The 15373-nt window shown below is 44.9% G+C and overlaps 1 protein-coding gene across 3 annotated transcripts in view; it reads right to left on the bottom strand.

Annotated features, from left to right (window-relative positions):
- Positions 1-736: 736 nt before the first annotated feature.
- GAL (galanin and GMAP prepropeptide) overlaps positions 737-15373 on the bottom strand; it is a 70838-nt gene continuing 56201 nt past the window's right edge. For all 3 annotated transcript variants that reach the window (XM_073563205.1, XM_073563207.1, XM_073563206.1), the window contains 2 exons: positions 4089-4166; positions 737-975 (listed from right to left, as the gene is read on the bottom strand). In XM_073563205.1, the coding sequence (XP_073419306.1) occupies positions 914-975; positions 4089-4166 (140 nt within the window). In that variant the 3' untranslated portion in view covers positions 737-913. The remainder of the gene's footprint in view (positions 976-4088; positions 4167-15373) is intronic.

The following is a 15373-nucleotide window of genomic DNA, read 5'->3' as shown; positions in this document are numbered from 1 at the left end:
TTCACTATACAAACTGCATACATTGTCAAATAGATCCATTAGACTTGATGATGTTGATGTGCTTACTCTGAAAATCCATAGCAGAATAGCTGTACAATCCTTTTTGAGAGTTTCCAAGTTTCATATTAAAATGAGTAATGGAGTCTTAAAATGCTCATCTTGATATCAGCACTACACACCCCTTCTGACGCATATTTTCAAAGTCAATACACCTGCCTCAGCAGGTCTAAAAGATCTCTTTATTAATGTATACAGTTTGTGTTGCAAAACTCGATAGATCGGTTGTGATTAATACATTTTAATAACATTTTTAATACTAATATATGTAATAATTAATTTGTGGATCATTACCTGGGAGCCATATATTAATATATGTATCTTGCTACCAATTTTACTTTATAGCTAAGTTTATGCAAATATATTTTCGGTCCGAGTGTTGTCCCTGAGAAAAACCATCATAGCTAATCAAGAATTAGACCAACTGTGATGTCACCGCCATCGCTCCCCTGCAGAGCCCCTGTCCCGCCCCAGCTACGCCCAATTTGTTGGAGCAGGGAGAAACTGGCATAAAAATGTGAAAAGTTGAAGAAGTTTTGCACAAAAATTTACCGAATTTTCAAAGCAATTTTTTTATGCCAGAATTCTGGTGAAATTACTTTGGTGAATCGGAGACCATGAATGTGAACTGAAAGATGGAGACGAAGAGCATGTCATTAATGATGACTCTGGCAGTGAATAACATCAAACAGCAGTTGCTATTTTTTATTGTATAGCTTCATTTTACGTAAGCAAAAATACACTGTAATATCATTGGAATATATTTATAAGTGGAGTTTTATGGACAGTGAGTGAAAACATTTATTGGACTGGTCATTTCATCATTATACACTCAAATACAAAGGATTTATTTTTTTCACGACTGGTTTGTTTCTTCTGAGGACATTGGAGAAGTTAAATTATCAAGTACACCAGACTCTAAAAGAAAGTGAAAAAAAGTCAGATCAAGTGATATAGATTACTGGACATAGTGGTTTATACATTATTATTAGTGATGAATGAGTCGGGTGTTATCCGAGTATCTTGAGCATGCTCAGATAATATACTGCTCAAAAAAATAACGAGAACGCTATAACATAGGATGTGGTATTTTAGTGTTCCCTTTATTTTTTTGAGCAGTATATGTTCCAGTCCCCGCAGCTGCATGTCTCAGGGCTGTTAGACAGCTGCAAAACATGCAATTGCAGGGACTCGAACATTTTATTCGAGCGCTCCTAAGATGCTCAGATAACACCGGAGCATGCGCGGATAACACCTTATCCCACCACGTTCTCTCATCACTAATCATTGGTCATATAATTTAGTCATCAGGCATCAGACATCTTTAAAGTTTGCACATTACTGATGACCCTAGAATTATTATTTATTATTATAGCGCCATTTATTCCTTGGCGCTTTTCATGTGAGGAGCGGTGTACATAAATACAAGTACAGTAATCTTAAACAATACAAGTCACGACTGGTACAGGATGAGAGAGGACCCTGCCCGCGAGGGCTCACAATCTACAACGGGGTGGGTGAGGATACAGTAGGTGAGGGTAGAGCTGGTCGTGCAGCGGTTTGGTCGATCGGTGGTTACTGCAGGTTATAGGCTTGTCGGAAGAGGTCGGTCTTTAGGTTCTTTTTGAAGGTTTCCATGGTAGGTGAGAGTCTGATATGTTGTGGTAGAGAGTTCCAGAGTAGGGGGGATGTGCGGGAGAAATCTTGTATGCGATTGTGGGAAGAGGAGATAAGAGATCTACAGAAGGAGATCTTGTGAGGATCGGAGGTTTCGTGCAGGTAAGTACTGGGAGACGTCACAGATGTATGGAGGGCTCAGGTTGTGGATGGCTTTGTAAGTCATGGTTAGGGTTTAGAACTGGAGTCTGGGTAATGGGGAGCCAGTGCAGGGATTGACAGAGACGAGAGGCTGGGGAATAGCGGGGGGACAGGTGGATTAGTCGGGCAGTAGAGTTTAGAATAGATTGGAGGGGTGCGAGAGTGTTAGAGGGGACACCACAGAGCAGGAGGTTGCAGTAGTCAAGGCGGTAGATGATGAGGGCATGGACTAGGGTTTTTGCAGATTCTTGGTTGAGGAATGTACGGATCCGTGAAATATTTTTGAGTTGAAGTTGGCAGGAAGTAGAAGGGCTTGGATATGTGGTTTGAAAGAGAGATCAGTGTCAAGGATAACCCCGAGGCAGCGAGCTTGTGGGACTGGAGAGAGTGGTCAGCTGTTTACTTTAATGGATAGGTCCGTTGGGAGGGTCACGTGAGATGGGGGAAAGATGATAAATTCTGTTTTGTCCATATTAAGTTTTATAAATCTAGAGGAGAAGAAGGATGAAATAGCAGACAGACATTGAGGGATTCTGTTTAGTAGGGAGGTGATATCTGGTCCATAGAGGTAGATCTGTGTGTCATCAGCATAGAGGTGATACTGAAAGCCATGAGATTCTATGAGCTGTCCGAGGCCGAAGGTGTAAATGGAGAAGAGCAGGGGCCCTAGGACTGAACCTTGCGGGACTCCGACTGATAGGTGGCGCTGTGAGGAGGTGGTGTGCGAATGGGAGGCGCTGAATGTCCGGTCTGTTAGGTATGAATGTCGTTAGAATGTCGAATGGCATATTGAAATGGCAATTGTGAATTTGGATTTTGTGTGAGGGGCATCATACTGTGTGTGAGGGGCATCATACTGTATGTGAGGGGCATCATGCTGTGTGTGATTGGCATCATACTGTATGTGGGGCATCATACTGTGTGAGGGGCATCATGCTGTGTGTGAGGGGCATCATGCTGTGTGTGAGGGGAATCATACTGTGTGAGGGGCATCATACTGTGTGAGGGGCATCATGCCGTGTGTGAGGGGCATCATGCCGTGTGTGAGGGGCATCATGCCGTGTGTGAGGGGCATCACGCCGTGTGTGAGGGGCATCACGCCGTGTGTGAGGGGCATCACGCCGTGTGTGAGGGGCATCACGCCGTGTGTGAGGGGCATCATACTGGGTGAATGGAACACTTTGTAGCATGAGGGTGGTGTAGCTCAGCATAAAAAAATAATTGTCTCTTTTTCCCCATCTTTCAAAGATAGGAGGTATGGCTTTATGGTCTTGTCTAGACTGTTTTGTGGCTTTATTGTCTTGTCTATAATTGCTCTGTAAGTGATTACTTATTGCCTTGACACTCCCTCTCGTGTAGCTATAACTGTTGGTACCCCGATGGACTGGATGAACTAAGGTTAAGTGTACACCTCATCTATGCATCCCCCTTAAAATATACAATATGTCAGGAGCTGTTCCCAAAGTTCATTCACCAGGCGGAAGCCAAAATTTGGTTTGTATCGGCAGCCGCCTACATGCCATTTGTTTCACTGTGTAAGAAGACACAGCAGACTGCAATTTCCTGTACAGAGGACCACTCCGAAAAACATACCATGCAATATACATACTTTGAGAATGCTTCTTTATGGTGGATGAATTCCCCGGCATCATACTGACTGTGGCCACAGCTGGGTGTATACTTCCTAAGTTTATGCTCTCGACAATGGTCAAAACAATGCATCACTAGTAGTGATGAGCACGCGTGCTGGGATAAGGTGTTATCTGATCATGCTCGTGTCTTAAATGAGTATTTTTGGCGTGGTCGAATGCTATGTTCCAGTCCACGCGCCTGGATATCTCATGGCTGTTCGACAGCCGCAACACATGCAGGGATTGCATAGCAAACAGGTAATTCCTGCATGTGTTGTGGCTATCAAATAGCCATGAGATAAGTAGCTGCGGGAATTCAAACCTAGTTTTTGAGCATGCCGAAGACACTCTTAGCACTCGAGCATGCTCAGATAACACCTTATCCGTTCACGCTCTCTCATCACTTATCGCTAGCCTAAATCTTCTTATCATGCCATTACAATTGTGTGTGGCTCCTGAGAAATAATGTATCCATCAGTAGATCATTCGGCAGATCATATCCTTAGATAGGTGGTGTATAGGACCATTTAAGCTTTTTCATTAATTTGAGTTAGACAAAACATTGTACAGGGCCGTACTTACCTTTCAGGTGTAAATATGTTAAAAATTCAATCAGCGTACGCAGGACATTCTCGTCGGACATGGTTCTAAAAAAGTTTCCTGGAAAACATAAAAAAAATTAAAATACATGAGTTATATGTAAAGAAAGGCTTAGAGATGCGTCTGTGCTTTTTATGTTTTTTCCCTTAGGCTTCTCCATGCAGGGACCGCCCACTGGACTCTTTTCCTCGTGTCCAGACTATTCTCTCCAAGCTCGACTCATAATGCAAACAGCAGCAGCATTTTATCATAACCCATAGCTCTGTATAATGATGTACCCTTTTTTGTATTTCATGCTGCTCTTCATTGTCACCCCATTTTTTTTATTTCATCAGTTTTCACTTCTCATCACATGTAAGGAGGTGGCGGAGAACCTCATTGCTTCCCTTCTCTCCTAGGAGCTGATCCTGTGCACTTTATGCAGTACCCAAAAGGTGTACCTGTATGTTAATATATTTTTAGCCCGTTGTGTTTTACACTATCAAATGTGCTGTGTCTGCCATATATGACTGTTGTGCTGTGTATGTTATGCACATGCTAGAGGCAGGGACAGAAGGGGTTAATTTAGGGGGCTGAACCAACAGCCTCTAGGGAAGAGAAAGCTGAGGCTTCCTGTTCAGAGCCCAGGCAGTACTGCCTGAGGCAGGACATGTGTGGACAGAAAGGACCCCCTTCTAGGGAATATGTGTGTCCCCTCTGGGACGGAAGCAACCCCCCGACTGGGGAGTATATTGGCTGCCAGGACTGTCGGGCACCGGGACTGAATGTGTGTCTCACCAGAGACTTTTAGCTCCGGAGATCTTACTGGGAGTTTTGGTCTCTGCTGCTGCAGCCGTTACTGTGACTAGGGACAGAGCAGGAATTCTATGTCTCTTGTTTCTTTCTACATCTTCATTATTAACCCCTTCGCTCCCAAGCCTGTTTTTGCCTTCGTGACCGGGCCAATTTTTTCAATTCTGACCAGTGTCAATTTATGAGGTCATAACTTTAGAACGCTTCAACGGATCCAGCTGATTTTGACAAAGTTTTCTCGTGACATATTGTACTTCATGATGGTGGTAAAATTTCTTAGATATGATCTGCGCTTATTTGTTAAAAAAAAAATCGAAATTTGGCGAAAATGTAGAAAATTTTGCAATTTTCAAACTTTTAATTTTTATGCACTTAAATCAGAGAGTGATAGCGCACAAAATAGTTAATAAATAACATTTCCTACATGTCTACTTTACATCTGCACAATTTTGGAAACATAATTTATTTTTTTTAAGGAAGTTATAAGGGTTAAAAGTTGACCAGCGATTTCTCATTTTTACAACAAAATTTACACCATTTTTTTTAGGGACCACCTCACATTTGAAGTGAGTTTGGGAGGTCAATATGACAGAAAATACCCAAAAGTGACACCATTCTAAAAACTGCACCTCTTAATGTACTCAAAACCACATTCAAGAAGTTTATTAACCCTTCAGGTGCTTCACATGAATGAATGGAATGTGGAAGGAAAAAATAAACATTTAACTTTTTTTCACAAACATTTTACTTCAGAACCATTTTTTTTTATTTTCACAAGTGTAAAAAGAGAAAATGAAGCACAAAATTTTTTGTGCAATTTCTCCCGAATGAGCCGATACCCCGTATGTGGGGCTAAACCACTGTTTGAGCACACGGCAGAGCTCAGAACGGAAGGAGCGCCGTTTGACTTTTTCAATGCAGAATTGGCTGGAATTGAGATCGGATGCCATGTCGCATTTGGAGAGCCCCTGATGTGCCTAAACAGTGGAAACCCCCCCACAAGAAAGAACTTATCTAGATGTGTCGTGAACACTTTGAACCCCCAAGTGCTTCACAGAAGTTTATAACGTACAGCCATGAAAATAAAAAATCATTTTTTTTCCATAAAATGATCTTTTAGCCCCCAATTTTTATTTTCACAAGGGTAACAGGAGAAATTGGACCCTAAGAGTTGTTGTCCAATTTGTCCTGAGTACACTGGTACCCCATATCTGGGAGAAAACTACTGTTTGGGCACATGGTTGGGCTCGGAAGGGAAGTAGTGACGTTCTGAAATGCAGACTTTGATGGAATGGTCTGCGGGCTTCATGTTGCATTTACAGAGCCCCTGATTTACCTAAACAATGGAAACCCCCAATTCTAATTCCAACCCTAACCCCAACACACTCCTATCCCTAATCTCAGCCCTAACCCGCGTGCCTGCTTTTTTTTTTCTTTACTTTTTTTTTCTTTTTGTGACAAGATCGCTGCCCTGCGATCTGACTCATAGTAATGCCACTTCTCTGATCTCACACTGACAGATGATCAGAGGAGAAGCAGCGTTACTGTGTGACAAGATCGCTGCCTGGCACAGCTGTGCCAGGCAGCGATCTAGTCACACAGTAACGCTGCTTCACCTCTGATCATCTGTCTGTCTGTGAGATCAGAGGAGAAGTCGCGTTACAATGAGTCAGATCGCCGGGAAACAAGCAGCTTTCCCAGCGAGCACTCTCATTGGCTGCTGTGACGCTGACGTCATCAGGACCTGAACCAATCAGGTCTCGATGACGTCGGGGGTCCCAGCATGCATTGTGCACCGGGATACCCGCGTTATAAGGTATGTAGGGGTCCCGGGGGGCACAAAACCGCAGACAGTAGATAAACGTCGGCGCTGCACAAAGCCCAGCAAGCGCCAACGTTTATCTACTGTGGGCGGTCGGGAAGCGGTTAAAATGCAAGTTGAGCCCTATACAATGTGAAGTGTGGTTCATCCGGAGGATGCTGTCCCATCATGGAGAACAACCGCAGAACTGAGGTAACCCACTGTGACTTGGGGCTGGGACCAAAACTGTCATTTTATGTGCAAGGGGCTGCGGTGTGGACTGACTGTTGCAGAAGACTCGCCCACAACTACCACCCCGTGCTACCTTGTTACACACACACACGAGGCTCTCTTTGGTGGGACTAATGTCAAAACTGACTTAGGTTAGGTTCACAATTTTACTTTTGCTATATTTTATAAAACTCATGAAGAAATTGAAAAGAATTGAAAACAATCCCCTGTATTATGTAAAAAAAAATGCAAAAATGCCATTTTTGTCTATTTGTATGTTTTCTTGACAGTTGTGCGCTTGAAGGGGCATTTATCATCCCCATCACACCATCAAAAAGGGCAAAAATGTGATGCAAGTAGTATTTGAGGAACATTTTGAAGCACTTTTTAAAAAAATCAGCTAGACTTTTGCAAAAGGGAGCATACAGATTTAGTATAAAATGCGCCAGACATACATTGTAGCTGCCATAGAAGTAATTCTCCCGCGTATAGCAGTCTACTGGGTTAAACAAGTTGTCCATTACTTTAACATTGATGTCTTATCCTTAGGATAGGTCATCAATGTGTGATTGGTGGGAGTGCGAAACCAGGCACCTCCGCCAATCAGCTGCTCCTGGTGTCGGTGGTGGCAGGAATTGCTCAGTTACGGAGCTGCTCAGTACTGTCTACTATATAGTGACCGGGAACAGGTACTGCACAATCACTGGCTATTTGAATTAATAGGTGGAGGTTGTGCAGTACCCTATTCAATCGGAGCTGTGCAGCTCTGAAACTGAGCCGTTCCAGCAGAAACAGTTGATTGGCAGAGGTGTTGGTTACTCACCACTGATCAGGCATTGACCTATCTTAAGGATAGTCAATTAGTGGTAAAGTCTATGTTCTCCCCGTGTTTGCGTGGGTTTCCTCCGGGTTCTTCGGTTTCCTCCTACACTCCAAAGATATACAGATAGGGAGTTTAGATTGTGAGCCTCATCGGGGACAGTGATGATAATGTCTGTGCAGTGCTGCAGAATAAGATGACGCTATATAAGCAAAAGTGCATTAAACTGACTTAACTGGACAACCCTTTTAACCCCTTCACTACCAAGGGTGCTTTGCATGTTAACTCCCGGGCCAATTTTTACAATTCTGACCACTGTCCCTTTATGAGGTAATAACTCTGGAATGCTTCAACGGATCTAGGCGATTCTGACATTGTTTTCTCGTGACATATTGTACTTCATTTTAGTGATAAAATTTCTTCGCTATAACGTGCGTTTATTTATGAAAATAATGGAAATATGGCGAAAATTTAGAAAATTTTGCGATTTTCAAACTTTGAATTTTTATGCCCTTAAACCAGAGAGCTACGTAATACAAAATAGTTAATAAATAACATTTCCCACATGTCTACTTTACATCAGCATAATTTTGGAAACAAAATTTTTTTTGTTAGGAAGTTATAAGGGTTAAAAGTTGACCAGCGATTTCTCATTTTTACAACACCATTTTTTTAGGGACCACATCACATTTGAAGGCACTTTGAGGGGTCTATATGGCAGAAAATACCCAAAAGTGACACCATTCTAAAAACTGCACCCCTCAAGCTACTCAAAATAACATTCAAGAAGATTATTAACCATTCAGGCGCTTCACAGGAGCAGAAGCAACATGGAAGGAAAAAATTAAAATTTAACTTTTTAGTCACAAAAATGATATGTTAGCAACAATTTTTTAATTTTCCCAAGGGTAGCAGGAGAAATTGGACCCCAAAAGTTGTTGTCCAATTTGTCCTGAGTACGCTGATACCCTATATGTGGGGGGGGGACCTCTGTTTGGGCGCACGGCAGGGCTCGGAAGGGAAGCAGCGCCATTTGACTTTTTCAACCTAAAATTGACTGGAATTGAGATTGGACACCAGGTTGCATTTGACGAGCCCCCAATGTGCCCAAACAGTGGAAACCCCCCACAAGTGACCCCATTTTGGAAACTAGACCCCCTAAGGAACTTATCTATATGTGTGGTGAGCAGCTTGAACCCCCTAGGGTTCACAGGAGTTTATAACGTCCAGGCGTGAAAATAAAAAATCCTATTTTGTGCCCACAAAAATGATCGTTTAGTCCCCAATTTTTAATTTTCCCAAGGGTAACAGGAGAAATTGGACCCCAAAAGTTGTTGTCCAATTTGTTCTGAGTACGCTGGTACCCCATATGTGGGAGAAAACTATTGTTTGGGCACATGTAGGGGGCTCAGAAGGGAAGAAGTGACGCTTTGGAATGCAGACTTTGATGGAATGGTCTGCGGGCGTCATGTTCCGTTTGCAGAGCCCCTGATGTGGATAAACAGTAGAAACCCCCACAAGTGACCCCATTTTGGAAACTAGACCCCCTAAGGAACTTATCTAGATATGTGGTGAGAACTTTAAACCCCCAAGTGTTTCACTAAAGTTTATACTGCCCTGGCGTGAAAATAAAAAATCCTATTTTGTGCCCACAAAAATGATTGTTTAGTCCCCAATTTTTAATTTTCCCAAGGGTAACAGAAGAAATTGGGCCCCAAACGTTGTTGTCCAATTTGTCCTGAGTACACTGGTCCCCATATGTGGGAAAAAAACTGTTTAGGCACACGTCGGGGATCAGAAGGGAGTGACGTTTTGGAATGCAGACTTAGATGGAATGGTCTGCGGGCGTCATTTTCCATTTGCAGAGCCCTTGATGTGCCTAAACAGTAAAAAAAAAACCCACAAGTGACATTGTTTTGGAAACTAGACCCCCAAGGAACTTATCTAGATGTGCCCCAACTAATCTAATGTTTCCGGTAAAGTAATTTAGTAATGCATTGAGGTGTGGTACAATTTGAAGCAATCCTTCATACACAGGCCAGGTTTTTCGGGGCAGGCGTCACATGGATAAATGGTGTCCTTGCGTATTCCGTTTTTGTAACACACTCGGCACCTTTTTTGCGATTTACCTCTTTTTACAGTTTGCGGGACCTCCCCCGGGAAATGCAGACCTGGTACAATACGAGCACCTTCAGTTCCGGAAGTTCTGGGACCCGCTCCTTCCAGAGTGCCAAACATCAGGGCCTTAACCACTACCTCCTGGAACTCAAGGTACGACGTATCGGTGTGGTGTGCACATTGTAACAGCAGGAATGCGTTGAGCATTGCCAATTGGACAATGTGCACGACCAGCTTTTTGTACCACACCTTGGTCTTTCTCAAGCATTGTACGGTTGGAGGAGTTGATCGGAGCGATCAACGCCCCCCATGTTTTTATTGTAGCCCAGCACACATTCAGGTTTGCTGACCTGTGCAGTGGTACCCCGTACAGTGCTGAGGGCACTGCCATCACCATGTATGGTGGTCAAGAGAAAGACATCCCTCTTGTCCTTGTACTTGACCACCAGCAGGTGGTCACTACATTGGGCTCTGCTCTCACCTTTTCGGAGCATCTGCCCAAGTAGCGTCTTCGGGAGGCCTCTCTGATTTTTGCGGACAGTACCTCAAGCTGCGATACCTCGCGCAGAGAGGGATTTGTAGAGTGGGACACTGGTATAAAAGTTATCAGTGTAGAGGTGATAACCTTTATCCAGCAGTGGGTGCACCAAATCCCACACAATTTTCCCACTCACTCCCAGGTCAGGAGGACACTCAGAGGGTTTAATCCTTGTGTCCTTTCCTTTGTACACTCTAAACCTGTGGGTGTACCCTGAGGTACTCTCACACAGCTTATAGAGTTTGAGTCCGTACCTGGCCCTCTTACTGGGCAGGTATTGACGGAATCCGAGCCTTCCCTTGAAATGGACCAAGGACTCATCCACGCAGATATTCCTTTGGGGCACGTACACTTCAGCAAACTTTTTTCAATGACCGGCCAAACTCTGAAGAGACGGTCAAAGTTGGGGTCATCTCGTGCGGGACACTGTGCATTATCGTTATAATGCAGAAACTTGTGGATGGCCTGAAAACGCGTCCGGACCATGACTATTCGGAACACTGGAGTGTTGTATAAAATATCAACACTCCAATATTGCCGAATTTCAGGCTTCTTCAGGATACCCATGTGGAGGACCAGGCCCCAAAACTGCGTCATTTCAACTGCGTCCACAGGAAACCAGTTAGTATAGATGAACGCGGGTTTTGCTCCAAAAATTGCCGAGCGTACAAATTAGTTTGCTCCACCATGAGGTTAACAAAATCCTCAGAGAAAAAGACTTTGAAAAAGTCAATTTCTGTGAGGCCGGTGGTGTCAAATTTGATTCCTGATTCTGCCACAAAATTAGGAATCGGTGGCTCGTAATTTTAGGGGGGTGAGGTCCACACAGGGTCTGCTGAATCAGCTGCGGGCATGGTGGGCGCTGCCTCATCTTCTGTCCTGGAGCATCTGAGTGGCGGTTCCGCAGGACCCGAGGAGGAAGATGAGGAGGGGGAAGAGGAAGAGGATGAATCCGAAAAATAAAGAAAAGTCGGATCGTCATCCTCACTATCAGTGTCGGAGGCAAGTAAAGCATATGCCTCCTCCATTGAATAGCGCTGTTGGGAGGAACGTGATGGGCGGGACATCTTTTTGTGTAAATATGATGCTTGGGTGTACTTTATTTATATCTGTGTATGTGGTGGGGGGGCTAGTGATTGGTGCACACTATCCTGTAAGAAGAAGCTAAAAGGAAATGGGGAGAAAAATACCTGTGAAAAAAAGTCTAAAACAGCAGGTCCTAGATATGATAAGTGAATGGCGTCACTTATCAAAATGTAGTGGCTGCTGGATGTGTGCACAGGGGTGGCTCAAAGGGGGGGGCTGAAAAAGAAAAATGGAAAACAGCCGGCACGAACTTTGATAAGTGAATTACGTCACTTATCAAAATTCGGCGGCTGCTAAATGTGCACACGGAAACGGCGCAAAGGGGGGTAAAAATAGGGGGAAGGGGGAATGGGGTGGATGAAGAGAGATTGGGCAGGGATCAGTTAGGGTTGTAGTTAGGTGGCACAAAGGGGTTGAAAAAAATTAAAAACGGGATGTGTGTGCGGAGGTGGTGCAAAGGGGGCTAAGGAAAAAAAAGCGAGCACGAGTGTTGATCGGTGAACTGCGTCACCGATCAACGCTCGGCGGCTGCGCACGGAGGCGGCGCAAAAGGGGGGGTAGAGGGGGATGGGGTGATGAAGATAGATTGGGGGGGTGAAGATAGATTGGGCAGGGGATCAGGGATCAATTAACACTTACAGTTGTAGTTTTTTTTCTTCTTTCTTCTGCAGGGATTGTGATGCTACAAGCTGTGGCACCACAATACCCAGCACAGGAGCTCTTGCTACGTCCGACCTCTGCAGGAATCCTCAGCTAGAGTGAGGACCCCTGCAGACAAGTCAGACAGGTCAGGGGCAGGTCACAGAGCGGTCACATCGCTGCTGTGACCTGTCATTGGTGGGATCGAATGATTACATCGATCCCACCAATCCCTGCTCTGCCTGGTGACCATGGTAACTGCCTAGGATCGGAGCTCCCAGCTCCGATTCCTAGGCAGGTCATGGCCAGGTCATCAGCAGGGCACACAGCGGTCACAGCTTGACCACAGCTGTGCCCTGTGGCTGGCGCGATCGCCGATCTAATCGATCGCGCCAACCACTTCCTGCAGGCCCTGCTGAGCCTGTCCTAGGCTCCGGCCTAGGATCGGTGCTATTACAGCACCAATCCGGACCGGTACCGGCAGGGCACAGCGGCGATATTGCGCCGCTGTGCGCTGCGATTGGCGCGATCGATTAGATCGGCGATCGCGCCAATCTGGGGGCTTTTCTCCAAAGCCTGGCATTGCCAGGCATCGGTCCTAGGATCGAGTGCATCGGTACTCGATCCTAGCCTAGGATCCTGTTGTTTCAGCCAATCTGATTGGCTGAAACAAAGAGAAGCTCTGTGATTGGCTGTTCTGAATTGAACAGCCAATCACAGCTCACAGAGGGGCGGGCCAGGGTGGAGACTGCCCGGGATGAAGAGGCCATCTATCCAGAGGTAAGATGGCGTCGGCATTTTAATGCGATCACCGCGACTTAAGTCGCGATGTAGCATTAAAGGGCATGACGTACTATTCAGTCCATGGGACTTAGGTCCCAGGTCACAAGGACGGAATAGTACGTCCAATGTAGGAAAGGGGTTAAAGAGAAGTCAATAGCTTACTTTCTTGGCGATAACCCTTTAATAAATTTGGCACAACTTACTCCAAAGGGCTATAAGTTCAAGACTGGCATATGAAACGTCAGCCTTGATATATATTCTCCTTTGGTCTTTGCCAACATTCCTATTTCAGCTTTCACCTGATAAATCTGCAATCTTGCTCTCCTATGATTAATCATTACAAGTGAATACCAGCCACTGGTCTTTATTAAACATCATTAGTACCTTTAAGATGGCTTTTTTAGAGCTTGCCAATAACAAATGGATTAAAGGAGTTTTCTCACCCTTTAGCTACAGGAGTGAACTGTTCCCCTACCTCCCTGCTTACTGCTTGTCAGGTGGCACTGCGCTGACGATGAGTGACAGTTTGGACTAGCAACTTGGTTGCTCCCCTGGCCCAAACTGTGCTCTCTCTCTGATGCTGCAAGCAAAAGGCAGCTTTGCTTCTGCAGCATCGGAGAAGGGCAGGGACACTAAAGCATCGGAGAAGGGCAGGGACACTGGAGCATCGGAGAAGGGCAGGGACACTGGAGCATCGGAGAAGGGCAGGGACACTGGAGCATCAGAGAAGGGCAGGGACAGTGACACATCAGAGAAGGGCAGGGACACTGGAGCATCAGAGAAGGGCAGGGAGAGTGACGCATCAGAGGAGGACAGGGAGAGTGACGCATCAGAGAAGGGCAGGGAGAGTGACGCATCAGAGAAGGGCAGGGAGAGTGACGCATCAGAGAAGGGCAGGGAGAGTGGCGCATCAGAGAAGGGTAGAGAGAGTGACGCATCAGAGGAGGGCAGGGAGAGTGACGCATCAGAGGAGGGCAGGGAGAGTGACGCATCAGAGGAGGGCAGGGAGAGTGACGCATCAGAGGAGGGCAGGGAGAGTGACGCATCAGAGGAGGGCAGGGAGAGTGACGCATCGGAGAAGGGCAGGGAGAGTGAGGCATCAGAGAAGGGCAGGGACAGTGAGGCATCAGAGAAGGGCAGGGACAGTGAGGCATCAGAGAAGGGCAGGGACAGTGAGGCATCAGAGAAGGGCAGGGACACTGAAGCATTGGAGAAGCTCAAGGACAGTGATGCATTGGAGAAGAGCAGGGACATAAAAGCATCAGAGAAGTGCAGGGACACTGGAGCATCAGAGAAGCACAGAGACACTGAAGCATTGGAGAAGGACAGGGACACTGAAGTATCAGAGAAGGGCAGGGACACTGGAACATCGGAGAAGGGTAGGGACACTGAAGCATCGGAGAAGGGCAAGGAACACTGAAGCATTGGAGAAGCTGACTGAATTCTGCACTCTAGCAATCTGAATCAGTGCTTAAAAGCTCTATTAAAAGAGCTTGTATGCACTGCAAATGCTCGGCCACTACTGCTAGACTGCAGAGGTGGCAGGTAACCTAGACAATGAACAGTAATCCATGAAATTTAAAAAAATCCTTTCGTTTTCAAAAGAATTTTTTAATAACAAGTAGATAATTTTTACAAGCAATTTTAACCCTTTGTGATGTTGAGAACAACCCTTTATTTCTGTCCAAAGCATAATGTAATTGTTACTTGTGATCTATAACTATGAATACTGTTATTAATACCAATTCTTACTGCCACAATGGAAGCTACCGTTGACATCAACATATAATACAGTCATATGTTAAAGTTTGGGCACCCCTATTAATGTTAACCTTTTTTCTTTATAACAATTTTGGTTTTTGCAACAGCTATTTCAGTTTCATATATCTAATAACTGATGGACTCAGTTATATTTCTGGATTCAAATGAGGTTTATTGTACTAACAGAAAATGTGCAATCTGCATTTAAACAGAATTTGACCGTGCAAAAGTATGGGCACCCTTTTCATTTTCTTGATTTGAACACTCCTAACTACTTTTTACTGACTTCCTGAAGCACTAAATTGGTTTTGTAACCTCATTGAGCTTCGAACTTTATAGCCAGGTGTATCAAATCATGAGAAAAGGTATTTAAGGTGGCCACTTGCAAGTAGTTCTCCTATTTGATTCTCCTATGAAGAGTGGCATCATGGGCTCCTCAAAACAACTCTCAAATTATCTGAAAACAAAGATTACTCACCATAGCTTTTCAGGGGAAGGATACAAAAAGTTGTCTCAGAGATTTAACCTGTCAGTTTCCGCTGTGAGGAACATAGTAAGGAAATGGAAGAACACAGGTACAGTTCTTGTTAAGCCCAGAAGTGGCAGGCCAAGAAAAATATCAGAAAGGCAGAGAAGAAGAATGGTGAGAACAGTCAAGGACAATCCACAGACCACCTCCAAAGACCTGCAGCATCATC

This window comes from Dendrobates tinctorius, unplaced genomic scaffold (genome assembly GCF_039654945.1).
Source record: "Dendrobates tinctorius isolate UK_male_01 unplaced genomic scaffold, ASM3965494v1 ptg000384l, whole genome shotgun sequence".
In the NCBI taxonomy this organism is placed as follows: domain Eukaryota; kingdom Metazoa; phylum Chordata; class Amphibia; order Anura; family Dendrobatidae; genus Dendrobates; species Dendrobates tinctorius.
The sequence above is the reverse complement of the archived record's forward strand: the minus strand, read 5'-3'. Positions and strand labels throughout refer to the sequence as shown.